Source organism: Aedes albopictus, chromosome 3, assembly GCF_035046485.1.
Source record: "Aedes albopictus strain Foshan chromosome 3, AalbF5, whole genome shotgun sequence".
Taxonomy (NCBI): Eukaryota; Metazoa; Arthropoda; class Insecta; order Diptera; family Culicidae; genus Aedes; species Aedes albopictus.
This window is the reverse complement of record NC_085138.1, coordinates 135241077-135260779: the sequence shown is the minus strand read 5'-3', so window position 1 is coordinate 135260779 and position 19703 is coordinate 135241077. Positions and strand designations below refer to the sequence as shown.

The window sequence follows — 19703 nt, the reverse complement described above, 5'->3', positions numbered from 1 at the left end:
GAATGGTTAGCAGGAAAGTAGTTCCAGACCATATTTGAACCGGTAGTGTTCCGAAACCGGTTCCGGGTGTCCTGTCGGAAGTGGCTAATAAAAAAATTAACCAAACCCATGCATGCGACGCATTAAAGGGCGGCTTTTTTCGATAACCAGATGAACGGTAAACAGGAAAATAGTTTTATACCGTATCTGAACCGGTTGTGTTCCGAAACCGGTTCGAGGTGTCCCGCCGGAAGTGGTCAATTAAAAAAGTGAACCACACCAAATAGCGGCTTAATCGATAACCAGATGATTGGAAAATAGTTTCAGACCATATCTGAACCATACTGACGAAGTTGAAAGGGTGAATACAAATGAATGCGCCTGACGATGACCGAAGAATAGTAGGTCGAAACGCGTAACGCTTAACAAGCTGTTTCCGATATTTGTCACCGATAATTACCAATCAATCCACAAATAACATATCTGAACCGGTTGTGTTCCGGAACCGGTTCCTGGTGTCCCACTGGAAGTGGCCAGTTAAAAAAGCGAACCAAATCCATGTATATGAAACATCAAATCATCAAAAATGTTGCATAACCAGATAAACGGGCAGCATGAAAATAGTCTCTGACCACACCTAAGATTACCAACAGTGTTGCAGAATCAGGATTGGATGCATCGCTGAAAGTACGAAGGTGAACAAAATCAATGCAAGCGATAAATATGCGTAAAAGAACAAAATCTTAATATAAATTGAAGCAATCTTGTCAAATCGCACCATTTTAGATTCCTGAGACGTAATTATACAGTAGGATGAAGCAGCGTTGTATGGGGAAATTATAATTTTATAGCATCAATACCCTTTTGCGGTTGACATTACCACCCGGGGTTGGCACCCGGGGCGAAATGGACACCCCTATTTTTGCCGAAACCGTTGACTTTTATGCTAAACTTTTAATGCATAAGTATAAAGGAAAAAGTGATCGTTCTATTTTTCAAAAGTACCATTCATATGCCTCTGAAATAACCTAAATATCATTGAAATTGAAACATATGGTGAAATTCTTATAATTTCAACGCAGCAGCAAACAAGGTATTACGAGTGTTTGAGTGTGTCCACCATAAAAACAAGTGAAATGCTAGGGGTGGTGGGGGTAAAGTGGACAACCTAAGCATTTTGGTCGTTTCCCGCGAAAATGCGATAAAATCCATCTGCTTTTCCGAGTAACATGGAAGGTAATGATATACTCTAGAAATCTTGTAAGGGGTTGCCTTTAAAAAATGTTGTTTTCTTTGATTATTTTCTTCACCAAATCGTGCATCAAAATAGCGTGAAAAAAATTGGTGGGGGTAAAATGGACAATCGATGGGGTAAAATGAACAAGTCGTTAAAAGTTATATAATAGCATATTGTTTCTATGTTTTTAAATACAAACTATAAAATTTCATACCATACCTTTATTTTGTTGTTTTCAAACTTTTAATACAAACTTTGAAACACACTTAAATAATTATTGTAAAAATAATGTAAAAATAGTAAAATAGTGTTTTGGATGAAAATTTTATTTTGTTGATATAAAATATTTTTTTTATAACTTTTTACTTCAACTATCTCATGATAGGTATGATGGCTGATGATTCTGAAGTTTGCAGAAAAAATATATGAAATTTTGATGAAATTTGAACTGATTGTCCATTTTACCCCCACGGTCTTATTTTGTTGAAATTATTTCCAAAACTGTTTTTTTTTTTACAAAACTTAATTTTTTTTTCGGTCAAACATATTCTTCTACGTGGACTTTATTGGTTTAGGGTGTGAAACTTGTAATAATTTGAAAATAACTTACGAGAAAACCTTAGCAATTATAAGCAGATTTTACATCAATTCCGATTTTTCACGTGATTTTTAAAGTTTTTGTCATCTTGAAGAGGTTTATTTGATTTTAATGTTCAAGATCAGCAAAAGTATAATGATTCATGCTTAGACATAAGCTTCAATCGTTGAAACATTTTGAAAAACAATAAAAGCCATGAAACTGTACCTTGTCCACTTTACCCCCACCACCCCTACCTTTTCTGCATGTATACGTAGATTTAGCAATGGATAAAGTATTTTATTTGTGACTAGCTGTACCCGGCAAACTTTGTCTTGCCTACTGCCCCGGTCAAAATGTATGGGAGACCGATTTTCAAAACTTTAATTTTTTTGTCTCATAAACCTTTCTTGGGTGAAAACTAACAGAACAATACTAAGACGACCAAAATCGGACCTTCCGTTCGCAAGTTATGCGCGGTCCCACGTATGTCACTGCATTTTTATATATATAGATTAGAACTTAGGGGTAGGCGGGGCAATATGGACACCCAGGGCAGAATGGACACCCTCAATATTTTGAAATATGCGAACTGTTTTGAACTTTTAATGAATGGAGGATATAGTCCATTTGTCGAAAACGTAGTTTCAGGAAAGAAACATTCCAAATTAAAATTACACTTGATTTTACACGAAAAAGTTGCGTCCTCCGTTTTTTGTGCATTGAAATTATAATTTTCACACCATCCAAAATAAGATTTAGTGATTAATTTATTGCAGGTCGATTAAAGCCTGATATTTCTAGAACACATGCAAGTAGTTTTGCTGTATCTACATGAACAACATGTTTATATTTTCTTCTTTATTATATCAAAAATTAAGTTTGGAAATATCTTCTGCTGCCAGGGCAAAATGGACACTCACCTTTTTGAAAGAAGCGGCAAGGGAAAAATATAACCTAAATCACAAACCAACCAAATTCTTCGATTTCAGTATATTTTCGGTTAAATGTTCACTATAGTAGACATAGGGTGAAACAAATTGGTCAAAAACGACAGCAGTGGAAAATAGTTGTTCTAGGCACAGCTGTACATGCTGACAAAAACGAAGCTTTATCCAAAACAGCCTGAATTTAAATTAACTGAATAAAAATGAACTACTTCGGCGTATTATTCATCCATAATAGTTGCTTTGTAATGAAATGACTTTATAAGTGTAAATAATGAACGAAATTTGTAAAAGTTTCATGGTGTCCATATTGCCCCATGGGGGTGTCTATTCTGCCCCGTATGCTTGAAGACGGTCATGAAAAACTAACATTTTTCATAACTTTTTTTGAAGTGGATAAATCATTTTTCTTCGTGAGCATTCTTATGCAATAGATGCTAAATAGACTTTATAAGGATGCATGTACCAAAAAACTAAACTTTTTTGACATCTTGCCAGGTAAAGTTGGCAAAAACATTAGGGTGTCCATATTGCCCCGCCTACCCCTACTTAAAATAGAAATTTCAATGTTGTAGTCGATTTGGGGCGAAATGAACACTGGCAATTACGAATGGATGTATGCGCATTGCATGTTGTTAGACGTTTAAGAGTGTTTGGAAAAAATCAATTGGATTATTTAAGCCTAAAGTTTATTTAATTAACTTCGATGTTATGTAAACTCGTCTATACATAATGGAGTATTTCACCTGTGATATCTTTCTCCGTGGGCAAATTACTTAACTGATCGATGTAATCAAAGAATTAGCATAAAATATGCAGGGATGTCCATTATGCCCCGCACCTTCTCTGCCAGCCCCAAAAAAACACGATTTACAATTCATTATATCTTCACAATAAAGACATTCTACTTGCTGTAAATGATTGAAATACCTAGGAAACAAACTAAAGTTGTAAGCCAACTGATAATATGTTAAGGTTTTCTCTGTTATACAGGCCTAACGTACTCATTTGCTTAGGTTGTCCATTATGCCCCTAATCCCCCTTCCTCCTCTCCTCTTCTTGGCGTAACGTCCTCACTGGGACAAAGCCTGCATCTCAGCTTAGTGTTCAATGAGCACTTCCACAGTTTTTAACTGAGAGCTTCCTCTGCCAATGACCATTTTGCATGTGTATATCGTGTGGCAGGCACGAAGATACTCTATGCCCAAGGAAGTCAAGGAAATTTCCTTTACGAAAAGATCCTGGACCGACCGGGAATCGAACCCGTCACCCTCAGCATGGTCATGCTGAATACCCGTGCGTTTACCGCCTCGGCTATATGGGCCCTTATTTCACTTTAAATTTTAAAGTGAAATTAGAGTCCTCCAGAAACCAAATCCGATGAGCTAAGCGGATTTGCTTAAGGACAAGGTATTTGGAGTACATAGCTCAAAATTTCTAGAGCACCGTTTTTTAGAACCGTTGAATGGATTTGGATGAAAAAGCATCACGTTAATTGTTCAGTGGTTGTCAACAGCGTGATGCATTTTCATCCAAATCCGTTCAACGGTTCTAAAAAACGGTGCTCTAGAAATTTTGAGCAATGTACTCCAAATACCTTGTCCTTAATTGTTTATGTATTTATTTCATCAAATACATTAATTATTTATCAACTCTACTCCCCCATTGATAAGTGAACGAGCACTGTGATGTGACAAAAAAAGAAAATGAGATTTGTTCCGTTCTAGAGTATTCTCAGAATTCAGGAACACTTCGGCTTATGGCTCTTGCATACATGTTCGACGAGAAAGGCACTATCACCACTAGGTGGATTAATCTGGGTTTTTAAAAACACGTCAAAAAAAAAGTCAAGTCATGGTAGATGTAAAAAGTTTCAGGACATACCCGAATGTCCCAGGAGGGCTTTAATGGGCATTTTGAGGAGTTAGACATTACATTAGCGTTTTTGGGGGTTTCGGAGGGTTTTGGATGCGTTACATGGAGTCCGAGGGCGTTTTAGGAGCATTTCGGAGGAATTTCAAGGAGTTTAGGAGTTTAGCAGAGACGTAAACGCGTAACCATAGAATTTAATGTTCGTTAGTTTTTGCCTTTCTCGTACACCAAAGTGTACTGAAAGGCTATATGATCACACAAAAACGAATTTTCGATAGAAGGCTCGGAGGGTCAAGTCACATATACCAATCAACTCAGCTCGACGAATTGAGATGATGTCTGTATGTGTGTATGTGTTTATGTGTGTATGTGTGTATGTATGTCTGTGTACAAAAAAGTCACTCACTTTTAAGGCACTTCCCATTGGCTGATTTTTCGGATTATAGCTCGAGTCGAACCGGAATTTTACCGCATTGTTTGCTATTAAAAATGGTCCGGATCGGTCAAGGCGTTTCGGAGTTATGGCCATTTGAGTGATCCGGACCAGCACCGGTAGAACTGACCACATATAAAACAGAACCAAGTCCCCGACCAAGCCCCATCATTCGACACATCAAACTACGGCGATTTTTGTAACCTTCAGCATGGTTGACAAATTTTTTGCGGATATTAACACAGGAGACCAAAAATTCTACGATGTCGGTCCAAAATTCAAGATTGCGGTCTAAAATCCAAAATGGCGGCTCCAAATTCAAGATGGCGGCTATATAATGGAGTTTTAAGCCCTAAACCATGCAATATGGGTATATTTTGTATGGGGAAGATATTTGGAGTCCAATAATGGCGACCATAATATGCAATATGGTGGTCTAAAATCCAAGATGGCGCCTCAAATTCAAGATGGCGGCTGTTTAATGGAGTTTTAGGCCCTAAAACCATGCAGTATGGGTATATTTTGTATGGGGAAGATATTTGGAGTCCAATAATGGCGACCATAATATGCAATATGGTGGTCTAAAATCCAAGATGGCGCCTCAAATTCAAGATGGCGGCTGTTTAATGGAGTTTTAGGCCCTAAAACCATGCAGTATGGGTATATTTTGTATGGGGAAGATGTCTGGAGACCATAAATGGCGATCTGAGTATCCAAGATGGTGGTCTAAAATTCAAGATGGCGGCTCCAAATTCAGTATGGCGGCTGTAGACGGAGTTTTAGGCCATAAACCGTGCAATAAGGGTATATTTTGTATGCGGTAGATGTCCGGTGTCCAAAAATGGCGACCTGAACATTCAAGATGGCGTTCTAAAATTCAAGATGGCGGCTTCAAATTTAAGATGGAAGCTGTTTAAAGGAGTTTTAGACCCTAAAACCATGCAATTCGGGTACTTTTGGCGGTCTAAAATCCAAAATGGCGGCTCCAAATTCAAGATGGCGGTTGTTTGTGGAGTTTTTGGCTCTAAAACCATGCAATAAGAGTATATTTTGTATGGGCAAGATGCCCGGAGTCCAAAAATGGTGACCTGAATATCCAAGATAGCGGTCTAAAATTCAAAATGGCTGCTTCAAATCAAGATGGAGGTTGTTTAATGTAGTTTTATGCCCTAAACCTATGAAAAATGGGTATATTTGGTATAAGGAAGATATCCGGAGTCCAAAAATGGCGACCACAATTTCCAAGAGGGCGATCTTAAATCCAAAATGGTGGCTCCATATTCAAGACAGTGGCTGTTTTAAGCAGTTTTAGACCCTAACTGCATGTAATATGGGTATATTTGGTCGAAATGGCGACCGCAATATGCAAAATGGTGGCCCAAACACCAAGATGACGGCTCCAAATTCAAGATGGTGGCTGTTTAATGGCGTTTTAAGCTCTAAATCCGTGTCATATGGGTTTATTTGATATAGGGACGAATTGTGGACTCCAAAAAATGGTGACCAGATGGTGGCTGTTCAATGTAGTTCTGGGTCCTAAACCCATGCAATATGGGTATATCTGGTATGGGGAAGAAATGTGGAGTCTAAAAATAAAGACCAGAATAGTCAAGATGGCGGACTTAAATCCAAAATTGCGGCTCAAAGTTCAAGATAGCGGCTTTTTGTTATGGTGGAAGGGGAGAGCGTCCAGGTGCATTTGTGACTCGCATTTTTGAGACCACCGATCTCGTCATCCACAAAACGCCCGAAAAATGCTACTCAATGTTTATCACGAGTGAGCAAGGCTACTCATTGCTTTTTCAGCTCTGTTTGTTGTTAAGATTACGAGATCCGTGCTTTCGGTATTTGCAAGGCAGCCATTGTGACGGCCATCTTTGGATTCGTTCATATATGTCCTTAAGACATATAGGCGCAAATATCAAATCTATATAAACGATATGATTTCTGGTGCCATGTAATGGATTTTTGTTTAACGTATGAAAGTGCGATATTCATCTACATGTCACTTGAGTTTTGTAGAAATGTGTTTTCGAAGGTACGAGAAAGGCGTCATCACCGTTAGGTGGATTAATTAGGGTTTTTTTTTATAATGGCTTATATACATATACATGCCCCTGATCTAATAGTTATTTATGTGAAATTAATAGTTTTGATACCAAAAATCTACTTCACTTCATTCAATATATTGTGATCCGATTCCCATCACATCTCATCAATAAATATCGCATATAGTCGTGAAGCTCTGGCTGCCTATTCTTTTGCCTTTGTGTTCTTCATCTTCATAATAGCCACCGCTCAGCCGGTGTTGTCTGACGGCTTTATTAAATGGAAACACAGTGTCATCATGAGCATCATCATCGTCATAGCCATCACACCACCGCCTCAATCGATGTTATCCAGGGAAGTAGTGAGGACAGAAGTTTGTTACTAGGCTCTGAATATGACGTTCAACACTAAAGACTTGTATGGGATTTCCAATAATTATCAGGAGTTTCACCAAAACACTTTTTATAATGATTGTTTTTTTTTTTAATTTCAGGTAACAAATTCTTATAACTTTTTTAATTGAGCATGACAATTTCAGAAAACAAATCTGAAGAATAATGTACACAGAGCGTGTTATGCTTTGAACACAGTTTGTTTCAAAAAAGTTACTCAAATAACTGAAGACTATGTACATCACTGTTGTCTCCACCCACCACCATGAACCTTCTTCCAAGTCAGCCATAAAGGCACTGGCATCGGACCCATCGAAGTATAAATTTCCCATCCTACATCAATATTGGCACCCCATTTCATCCAGAGAAGAAAAAAAAACCTTCGAACGGATGTGGCATGTTTGTCTATAAGGCGAACCAAGGACCCCAGCTTTGACCAACCAAGCGAACCACACACCTCCGTCTTTTCCACGTGCTGCACAGTAGATCCGCTGTGACAACCACGACATCGACATTCGACAACGGTTGGTTTCGAACGAGCATCCGTTGCGTCGGTCACAGTCAACACATTTTCAATCTCGCATATTGGTTCTTGGTGGTGGCCTTGGACTTCCCCGACAGGAACCGGCGGGGCAGTCACGCACGAACCACTCATAAACCACTCGGAAAGTCGTGGAAGAAGGTGGATCTTCCCGGCTCGTAACAGTGGGTTAGTGGGTTCCCCTGTGGGATGTCGTCGGCGCGCAACCATCATTTTTGATTATTTGTTCCTGGCTGCGGTGGTGTCCGGTGATGGGTGGGTGCGACATGATGCCTTGGGACAGTTTCCGCTCCGCCGGGTGCTTCTAATCAAAAATTTTCCGCACAAGTTTCAACAATTTGTGCCCAGTTTTATGACCACTTCGCTTCGAGTAGGTAGGGGGAGATTGTAGCGAATTGCGACGCACGCGGGGAAGTATCATCATCATCGATGACAAAGGCAAGAGTGATTCTCTGGAAATCGTTGAAGATCTGCGCGGCGGGTGGCGAAGGGAACAAAGAACGCACGCGGGGAGTGTATTACGACCTTCAAAGCTGCTGTCGCTTGCCATCGCCATCATTGCCGGGAGTCGTTATGCTCGTCGTCAGCAAGTGAACACTTAGGTTACGTACGTACGGCTGGCCAGATGTTCGTTTTATGCCCTGAAGGAATATTTTATTCATCGATTGCTATAAATCAACAACATGCTCCAGATATATGCGCCGGGGGGTTTCAGTTTGATGATGATGGTGAATGTAAAGGATCAACATGGGAATTACTCGGAAGACAGTATCTGACGTGAGGGCTGATAGAATTTATTTGGAATGCAAAATTGTCGTATCCAACATGTTCCTCTCTGTGTGTGGCAAGTGTATTTGCCATGTCTGAAGAAATTACACTGGATGAATGATACTTCCAAATGGGTTGGATAGTCCTGTCTGAAGTCAATGGAAGTGATGATGATAACTAGATACATTGGGAGACTCCAAAATTGGAACATTTTTAGCGATTTTCCATTATTCAGAATAGGTATCAGGTATCAGAAGGCCGGCTCCAGAGGCACGTTATCCTCCATTTGGGACATTTGTGCCATCGCCAAAATAATAGCCTATTTCATCATCTACCTGAGGGAGAAGGAAGAAAATAGGGATAAGGATGGGGATAAGGACAGGTAGGAATATAGGAAAAGTACCCTGGAAGAGGATACTAACGCATAAGCGTACCACAAAGGGTTCAAACAGCGCCCTGAAAAGGGCACTGTAATAACGCATAAAGCGAAAGAGAGCCTATAGCTTTTACCACTGCGGGTTAAGAACAACAAAATATCCTGAAGATTAAGGTTTCTGAAGTCAGTTTCCCTTAATAAGTGTTCCCGAATACTCGGAAACGCAGTTGCGCAAAAACTGGACAGTTACATATCAAATGATACGAAGTTCCATCATAGGATTAACAGCTATCACATGCAAATGGATAGGCTTGCTGAATATTCGCCATGTGGTAGCTGAGTCGGCAGAGGCCAGTCAATGCTTTGACCAGAATGCTGCAATTCTGCTTTGACAGATTTGTAAGATACTTCGCCACCCTTGGAGATGGCTCAGTACAATACAATTTGGTTTGACGGCATGACTCCAAACTGTTCTAGTATTGTCTGTGTCGAGTGGCAGCCCAGGTGTGAATCTGAAGCTTTACCCAACACTTCGATATCGGAATAGCTGGCTCAGGGCCAATGAAGTCATGTGATGCTTCAGTGCGAGCTTACTCATCAGCCATTTCATTTCCAGCGATGGAAGAATGGTCAGGTGCCCGCCCATACAAGGTGAACAGCGTTTGCTGAATTCAGCTTATCGATTTGAGTTCGACAAGCGATAACTATCTTCGACCTGGAGTTGGCCGGAGCAAGTGCTTTAATAGCAGCCTGACTATCTGAACAGAAGTATATTACTTTGCCCATTACGTGCTGCTGAAGTGCTGATTGCACTCCGCACATAAGAGCAAAGATTTCTGCCTGAAAAACGGTGCAGTGTCTACCAAATGAGTAAGACTGATACAGCCTTAGCTCACGAGAATAAACACCACCACCTGCTCGACCTTCGAGAAGGGAGCCATCAGTGTAACATACGATGCCGCCTGAAATACTTCTTTCCAGATATCCAGATGTCCACTCTTCCCGGGAAGGAAATTTCGTGGAAAATGTCCTATATGGGAAATTACAAGCAATTGTAAGATCACTTGGAACAAGGTCAATTTTGTCCCAATCCACCAAAAGTGGAAACAACGAGGTGTGTGTTGATGTGCGGTTCACAGGAGTTTCCTCTAGTCAGGGATGTTTCGATCACCTGGTAATCGTTTGACTCTTTGTCCATAACTTAGTTTAGAAACCTTATATTGAAATGTGGTGTTCGGCAAAGTTGTAGATTAGGGTTTTTCCTACAATTATCATCAAAAACGCCATATTCTAACTTTTATATATACGGTGCTACAGCGCTAGTACCACCTACTCATACTAAACGATTGAAAATCCGATCATTTAGTATGAGTAGGTGTTACTAACACTTTTACGATGTAAATGTTAGAGTTAAAATATGGCGTCTTTGGTGATAATTGTAGGAAAAACACTAATCTACAACTTTGCCGAACACAATTTTTTAATATAAGGCTTCTGAACTGAGTTATGAACCAATGAGTCAAACGATTGCCAGGTGATCGAAAACATCCTTGCCTCTAGTAGACCGAGTACCCGTAGACGGTAAGTGCAAGACAGTGTTTCTTGTTAGAGATGAATGTGTAGTGGAGCAACGTCAAAGAGAACTTCGAGCGCTGCCGTGGGAGTTGAAGAGAACGTTTTAAATATCGCCATTAAGCACATTCTTTGGAGATGGCCTAACTTTGATTGGACCGTTCTCATTTCGCCCTTTTGCGACCACTCAAGACATCCATAGGCCAATATTGGCCGAACAACAGTTGTGTAGGTCGATTTGATATACTTGGGTTTTGAACCCCAAGTTGAACCAAACGTTCGCCGGCGTTGCCCAAAGGCCATACAAGCTTTCTTGATTCTGAACTCAATGTGAGGTGTCCAGGAAAGCTTGGAATCAAGAATGACTCCAACGTACTTTACCTGTTCAGTCACATTGATTTCAGAATCAAAGAGACGCAAAGGTCGAACGCCATTACGGTTTCGTCTTTCCGTAAAGAAAACAATAGATGTTTTGCTCGGATTAACCGAAAGGCCATATTGGCGACACCAACACTCAACTACCGGATAGACCTGTGCGCCGCCACGCCACGCCGCCGCCGCCGACACTTTTTGTCCCACGCCGACGCCGATCCAGGTATCGGCGGCGCGCCATACGCCGCTGTTTGTCACGCCGCCGATTTTCATTTCTCGCGCCGCTGATCAGTGCACTAACAAAATTAAGTTTATATAAAGTTGAGATAAACAAATCTCACGATCACTATCATAAAAGTTCGATTACAATAAGTGATTTCTCAACTCTTCGAACACACATTCACATCTCTCCAGACGCTTCTTCAATGAATCTTCCAGAAGGATTTAGTGATGCCTTCTGGAGATCCACCTGAGGTTCCTCCAGAAAAATCTTCAGGGATGCCTCCAGGATGTTTTTTTTTTCATGAATATCTCGACAGGAGCACCTTCAAAAATAATTTCAAGAGAATTCAGGGATGCCTACTAGAGTTACATCAGAGATTCATCCAGAAGATCCTTCAGGAATTCTTCATAGGAGGTTCTTCAGAGATTAGCCTGAGAGTTCCTTCATGAATTGCTTCAGAAGGTCCTTCAGCAATTCCTACAGGAGTATCTCTAGAATCTAGAAATCTATCAAAAATTCCTGGAATTTATTCAAGAATCCCTCCTGAAATTCCTTCGGGGATTCCTCTTGGTATTACTTCGGCATCCCGAACTCTCAGACTAATCTCTGAAGAACCTCCTATGAAAAATTCCTGAAGGATCTTCTCGAAAAATTTGCAGAGATTCTTTCAGGAGTTCTTCAAGGATTGCTCCAGAAGTTCATTCGGTGATCTCTCCAGGAGTTCGCTCTGGGGCCTCCCTAATAGCTCCAGGAGGATTCAGGGATGCCTCCGTGGGTTCATTAGGAATTCCTTCAGAACTTCTTTAAACGAAGTTCGTTGAGGTATCCTTTCTGAAGTCCCTTTTAATATTCTTTCAGGAGAATTCATAAATGCCACCTGAAGTTCCATCAAGAATCCCGTGAGAAGTTTCTTCAGGAATTCCTACAGAAGGTCTTTAGAAATTAGTCTAGGAGTTCTTGCAGGGATTTCTTCTGAAGTACCATTAGAAATTCCTACAGCAGTTCTTTCCAGGAGTTCCATCAGAAATTCCTCTAGGAGTTTCAGGGATTCTTGCAGATGTTTCTTCAGAGATTCTTGCTTAATTTCTTCAGAGATTCCTACAGAAGTTCCTTCAGAGAATCTTATACGAAGATCCAGGAGAACTCAGGGATTACCCCAGAAGTGTATTCAATGATTCCTATTTAAGAGTTCCTTCCAAGTCTTCTTCAAGATATCCATAGGGGATTGTTCGAGAAGGTCCTTCAAGAATTCTTCCAGGAGTTCTTCCAGGGATCGCTCCTGTGGTTCTTTCAGAGTGTAGATTAAGATTGATTTTTTGTCAGGAAGACTCACGGATGCTTTCAGGAGCTACATCAGAGATTTCTCCAGAAGCTCATTCAGGAATTCCTACAGGAGTTCCTTCAGGAAATCTTGTAGGAGGCCCTTCAATAATTCCCTTAGGATTATAATCAGGCAAATCTCCAGGATATTCTTGAGGGATCTATCATGGAGCTCCTACAAGAATTTCTCAAGGATTTCCTTCTGGAATTCTTTAGAGAATACCTACTGCAAATTCTTCCCCCTACCCGGAAAGATCCGCTGAAAATCCTTCGAGAATATCGCCTGGAAATCCTGTGGATATTCCTACCGAAATTCCTTCGAGCATTCCCCTGGAATCCCTTCAGGATTTTCTATTTTTTCGGGGATTCCTCCTGGATTTCCTTCAGGGGTTCCCCTGGACTTCCTTCGAGGATTGCTCCTGGCTTTTTCCTGGAATTCTTTCGGGGTTTCCTCTTGGAATTCCTCCAGAGATTCTCTCTAGATTTTCTTTCGGGGTTTCCTCCTAGACTTCCTTCGAGGATTCTTCCTGAAATTCTTTCGGGGATTCCTTCTAATATTCCGTCAAATTTGTTTGGTGGTTTCTATGAGAAGTCTTTCAGAGATTCCACCTGGAATTCCTATAGGGATTTCTCCTGCACTTTATTCAGGGATTCCTCCTAGAATTCATTCTGGAATGTCTCATGAAATTCCTTTGGGGATTCCTTTTGGAATTCCTTCGGGTATTCCTCCTAGACATTTTTCATGGATTCCTCCTGAAATTCTTTCGGGGTTTTCTCCTGATATTCTAACGTGGATTTCTCCAGAAATTTCCTCGTGGTTTCCTTCTGGAATTTCTTTGATGATTCCTCTTAGAATTCCTTCAGAGTCTTCCTGGATTTGCTTCAGTGATTCCTCATGGAATTCATTCAGGAGTCCTTCTGGAATTTCTTTGGGATTTTCTTATGGAATTGCTTCAGTGATTTCTCCTAGAAATTTCTTCAGGGTTTCTTCCTGGAATTCCTTTGGAAATCCTTCGAGTCTCTCTCTCTCTTAATGGCGTAACGTCCTCACTGGGACAAAGCCTGCTTCTCAGCTTCCAGCACTTCCACAGTTATTAACTGAGAGCTTCCTCTGCCAATGACCATTTTGCATGTGTATATCGTGTGGCAGGCACGAAGATACTCTATGCCCAAGGAAGTCAAGGAAATTTCCTTTACGAAAAGATCCTGGACCGACTGGGAATCGAACCCGTCACCCTCAGCATGGTCATGCTGAATACCCGTGCGTTTACTGCCTCGGCTATATGGGTCCTTCGAGTATTCCGCTTGGAAATCCTTTGAAGATTCCTCCAAGAATTCCTTCAGGGGTTCCCCCTGGGATTTCTGCGGGGATTTCTCCTTTCATTTCATCGGGGATTTTTCCAGGAATTCTTCCAGGAACCCCGTCGGATATTCCTGCTGGACCTCCTTCAGGGATTTCTCCTGGACTTCCTTCGGGGAATCCTTCTGGAATTCGTTTAGGGATTCCTCCTGGAATTAACTCGAAGATTCCTCCTTAAATTCCTTCTAGAATCTCTTAGGGGATTTGAACTGAAATTTATTTTGGGATCCCTCCTGATATTCCGTCGGGGATTCCTCCTGAAATGTCTACGAGAATTTGCCTTGGATTTTTTTCGGAGATTGCTCCTGGAATTTTCTCATGGAATTCCTACGAGGATTCCTCCTGGATATTGTTCGATGCTCCCCCCTAGAAATACTTGAGGATTTCTTCTTGAATTCCTTCAAATAAAAATCAGGGTTTTCTTGGGGATTCCTTCTGGACTTCCTTCATCAAATCGTCCTGAGATTTTTTTGGGGATTCTTGTCGTGGATTCCTCCTGGAATTCCTTTGGTGATGCCTCTTAGGTTTCCTTCGGAGATTCTCAGAATTATTTGTATTGAAACTGAAAATAATTTTTCGATGGATATATAATAGGTTCTATCTACTATTTTAATTGAATAATAGATTCAGTGGAGAAAGTGCTCAAGGCGAACGATATGTTGGGAAGTTGCTCCTTCGGGAATTATATGAAATCCTAGGATGTAAGTTTGTAAATAGTAATTAGTTGTAGTTATTAAAAATAATATATTCCAGCATTGAAGCTAATCGAAGAGGATCTGCTGTCAATAAGTGTTTTATTCCGGGGGAAACTGTCCCAACACATTCATTCTTTCAAAAAAATCCTTACTCCTCCTGGAATTCCTTCGGGATTTCCTTCTTGAATTTCTTCGGTGATTTCTCCTATAATTCCTTTGGAAATTCCTCCTAGCATTCTCTCGGAGATTTCTGCTGGAATTCCTTCTCAATATTTTTCGTTGATTCCTCCTTGAAATCCTTTGAAGATTCCTTCTCGAAATTCTTTAGAAATTTCCGAGAATTCCGTCGGGGATTCCTCCTGGAATTCTTTTGAAAATTCCTGCCATAATTCCCATGGGATTCCTGCTTCAATTCGTTTAAGGAATCCTCCTGGAATTTGTTTCGGAGATTCGTCCTGGATTTCCTTCTGAAATTCCTCGAAAACTTAAATTCAGAGATTCAGCACGAAACCTAAAAAAATGAGTCAGAGAATTCTTCTAAAAGAGATTCTTGAACCGCCAGAGATTGCTGCAGAAGTTTCTTCAGGGTTTCATACAGCAGTCTTGCAGAGATTAGTCCAGAATTTTCTTCATGGATTTCTTCAGGAGTTTCTTTCAGGCTCCTCCTAGGATTGCTTCTGATATTCCTCCCTGAAATAATTCGACAATTTCTTAGTGTAAATAATGTGACTTTATTATAAAGTTTGATAGCTTCTGAAGATTCTGAGGAAACAAAACCAAAAACTGTAGCAAAATCAATAATTAATTGCCCCAAATTTGCAATGGAGTAACACAATAATTATACTAAGGATATTGGTAATGTCTAAATATTCCTTTTCAATTTTTATCCCTAACCTCGAAACAGCCGCGAGTACTTCGGTTTCCCAAACTAATATAGTATAAGAGGCAGTTAAAAATTTGCAAAATGTTAACAACGTAAAAACAAAAATATACAAATCATTTCGGCTCATTTATGCCCATCCCAACAAACATTTTAGCTGTACAGGAGTGGAACAAAAAAAAAACTCTTGAGCAAATTTTAGTTTAAGAAACTGTTATTCAACTAGTTCTGTTTCTTGGGATGTGGTGCCTGAGCCTTTCAAATAAACGAATAAGTAAAAAAAATCGCAACAAGTCTAATCACGCAGTCACGGACCCGAACAGAAATAAAAAAGGTATTCATTTTTATGCCATCAATGGTCATGAAAAAGCTCAGACTACATTCTGGAGCGTAAAACAACTTATTCGCATTGCCAATGCTGAAATTATGATCAAATTTTGGTCACGCCGATTCACGCCGCCGCCGCCGCCGAAAGCTGCCACCGGCGTGACGCCGATGACGCCGCCGCCGCCGGTCAAAAATGGCCCTCACGCCGCCGCCGAGCAAAATGTAATCGGCGCACAGGTCTACTACCGGAAGGGCGCTTTGCATCAGGTCGAAAAGGGTGGTGATACACATACCAACTAACAATGCTAGGTAGTCGTCGATAAAACCATAAGAAGGAAAACCGCAATTATTGAGTTGCCTCAATAGCGTATCTGCTACGAGATTCCACAAAAGCGGTGGCAAGACTCCCCCTTGGGGGCATCTACAAACACTCAATTTCCTAGTCCCTGCTAGACGCAAAGTCGAGTTGAGATGTCGGTTTTTGAGCATTTGATGAATCCAATTGGAAATCATTGGAGATATACCATGACTCCGTGCGGCTTCCAATATGGCATCGAAAGGCACATTGTCAAAGGCACCCTCGATATCTAAGAAAACATCCAGACAAGACTGCTTTTGAGCGAATGCTTTCTCGATATCGTAAATAACCTTGTGTAAAAGAGTCACAGTGGACTTACCAGATGTGTAGGCATGTTGGTTCACATGACGAGGCACGTTGGCCAGATGAACATCACGGATGTGATGATCCACAATGCGTTCTAAGCATTTCAGAAGAAAAGAGGTCAAACCGAACGGTCTGAATCTCTTTGCTTCTTCATACGACGCACGACCCCCTTTCGGAATAAACTTTACAGTAATATCCCGCCAGGATTTGGGAATATACCCTGTAGCAAAACTGCAAACAAGTAGTTTTTTCAAAACATGTTTGAAATGATCGAACCCCTTCTGAAGCAAAATAGGATGAATCCCATCTGCCTCAGGAGAATTGAGTGGAGAAAAGCTTATAAGTGCCCACTCAATCGATTCTATAGTTACAATACTCCGAGCCGAGGCCAGAGAATCATTGCTACAAGAAAAGACATCAGGTTCATCCGAAGATGTAATATCCACACATCCAGGGAATTGTGTGCTGAATAAGCATTTCAGAACTTCCTCATTAGAGGAAGTCAGATCGCCATTTGGTAAACGAAGTTCGTTCACTCGGAAATCCTTAGATTTCGCAAGGATTTTGTTTAACCGACTGACTTTACTCAAACTGGAAACATTTGTACAAAGGTTTTTTTTTCAGCCGTTTCGTTCAGCAGACCGGAGAGCTTTCCTGCAGGCCTTGCGAGCCGATCTGAAAGCCTCCGAACCAACCGATCGTCGTCTGTTCCAACTCTTTCTACATTGTTTCCTGAGCTTCGCCAGATCAGAGTTCCACCAAGGGGTTCCTCTTGTGATTTTCACAGATCGTAGAGGGCATGCTTCTTCAATGGCTTCCATGATAAAGGTCGTTGCAGTATCAACGGCATCATCTAAATCACTTGGAGTGTCAATGGATGGTGAGTATCTATGAAATTTGGCCGCAACCAAATCAGTTAAAGATACCAGTTTGTTGACCGGAGTTTCCTGAAACGCAATGTTTGCGAAGTAACATTTACATGTTCAAACAAGATGTAGCGATGGTCAGATAAAGATTCTTTATCGTATTTCCTGTTGAGGTTTCCAACAGATACATCAATTGTGATAGCACATACATCTCTGGTGGTTAGTTCAGAGATGAGTGTAGCAACTATTGCGTTGTTGACAAGCACACAGGCACGAGGCATGACACGTGAGTTTGCCATTTCATGTTTACTGAAAGTAGCAAACACCGGGTTCACAAGGTTTCCTAGATAGAAATTCCCCTTACGGAAGTAAGGTTCTTGGACCAAGGCCACTTGGGCTGAACCATTTTGCATAAGTCTGCAAAGATTGGTCGTTGCTGTTCTTTTATGCTGAAGATTAATCTGAGCTATCCTAACCGTAGCCACTACCCAAACTAGGTAAGATTAAACTCTTTGCAGTAACAGCACAACAAAGAACAGTAACAATTAAATAAAAAGAAAATCGGGTTAAGTACGGTTCCTTTGAATTTCACTAAGAATTTGCATCCTTTGACAGGTACGTATTTCGACCTCAACTGTAAGGTCGTCTTCAGTGTCTTGTACTTGACTCGACTAAGTAACAATTAAACCAGATCGGTATCGATTGGAAAACGCCAAAACCGAGGATACACAGAATACACTGCGGAAATCGCATAATGCGAAACCATATAGGTGAAAATTTAAACTAATTAACAACATCTTCATGATCCCGCCCTTATTTAGCCTCAAGTGAAACTAAAGAAGGACAACTGATTATCTCGGAGAAACGCAAGGTCCACTGCCAAGTCCACTGCACTATTGCTCCGGTTGGCGCAGTAAGGGCGCTCAAACGTCAAATTTACGATGAGAGTAAGCAGGCCAGCATAAATCCGTGCAGTAGACCATTGTTTGAAGACGAAGCAGGCTTGGTCTCGACGAACGCTGATTTCCCGTCATTCTGTCATTTTTTTAACAAAATGAAACACGCAATGCTGCTGTCCCTGTTGGCTTTGGCCTGCACCGTGACCCCCGCTTTGAGTTACTTCCCGGAGGAAAAAGGTATTCTGGAATTGAATCCCTCCAATTACGTGGCTGCCGTACGTCAGTTTCCTTACCTGATGGTGGAGTTCTACGCCCCCTGGTGTCCTTACTGCCAAACATTTGCCCCCAAGTACGAGGACGCTGCCCTTCGACTCACCACCACAAATTCCCCGGCCAAACTGGCCAAGCTGGATGCGTCCCGGTATGCCACCTTCGCTGCGCAACTGAAAGTTCAAGAATATCCTACGATGTATTTCTACCGACAAGGACATCCGCTGCTCTACAATGGTCAGATGGAAATCGTCCCTTTGGTTCGATGGGTTCAACGCGTCTCGCGCCCGGGCAACACCTCCAAGATGCCGTTGGTGATGGACTTGAACTCGCAAAACTTCGATTCTGCTGTTCGAACCTATCCGATCCTGTTGGTGGAGTTCTACGCCCCTTGGTGTCCCCACTGCCAAAAGTTTGAGCCCCAGTACTTGAATGCTGCTACCGAGATGGCTCGAATTAACCCCAATGTCAAGTTCGCAAAAGTTGATGCCACTCAGGAGTTGCAACTTGCTGCTCAACACGATGTTCAATTTTACCCAACCTTGAAGCTATTTCACAACGGTGGTTTCAAGATGTACGATGGACCTCGGGAGCAAACGTCCCTCATAAATTGGCTGTTGGAAAATGTGTAGACCTTTTCGTGCATATTTCTTTGCAATAAATAGAACCTTTTCAGCACACAAAACCACTCATATTTCGATTCACACAATGTCAAACACCGAAAACGTTTGATGAGCAAAACCACTTGGCTTTGCACCTGTCTGTCTGCCCAGAATTTCTACACACGGTTGATAGGTCAACCGCAAATATTGATCGTCTTTGAAGGTTGAAATATTGAAACGGAACCGCAAACGTTTGCAAACAAAACTGGATGTTGAAACGCCCAGAGCACTGTGGACCAGAACGCCAGAAGTTGCGCATTCGATGCGGTGTTCAGGATTTTTAGCGAACACAATTATTTGCAACTTATCCATCTTAATGACAACCGCCTGGATGCTTACAGGGTTTATTATACCCAAAGGTAAGTATTTCGATTATACTTACTGTTGCTACTCAAAAATAGGTTATTTTCTCTTTCTCCACA

General features: G+C 41.2%; 2 protein-coding genes across 3 annotated transcripts in view; both read left to right on the top strand.

Annotated features, from left to right (window-relative positions):
• LOC109408491 (furin-like protease 2) overlaps positions 1 to 19703 on the top strand; it is a 1190934-nt gene that overhangs the window by 644228 nt on the left and 527003 nt on the right. The gene's annotated exons all lie outside the window — the stretch shown is intronic.
• Positions 17584 to 19334, top strand: LOC109408520 (protein disulfide-isomerase A4-like). Its single transcript, XM_019681845.3, has one exon. It carries the CDS (start codon positions 18505 to 18507, stop codon positions 19249 to 19251), a length of 747 nt encoding a protein of 248 aa, XP_019537390.3. The 5' UTR covers positions 17584 to 18504; the 3' UTR covers positions 19252 to 19334.

Excerpts from the sequence above, each read along its gene's own strand:
- LOC109408520 (XM_019681845.3), top strand. The coding sequence starts at position 18,505 with ATGAAACACGCAATGCTGCTGTCCCTGTTGGCTTTGGCCTGCACCGTG.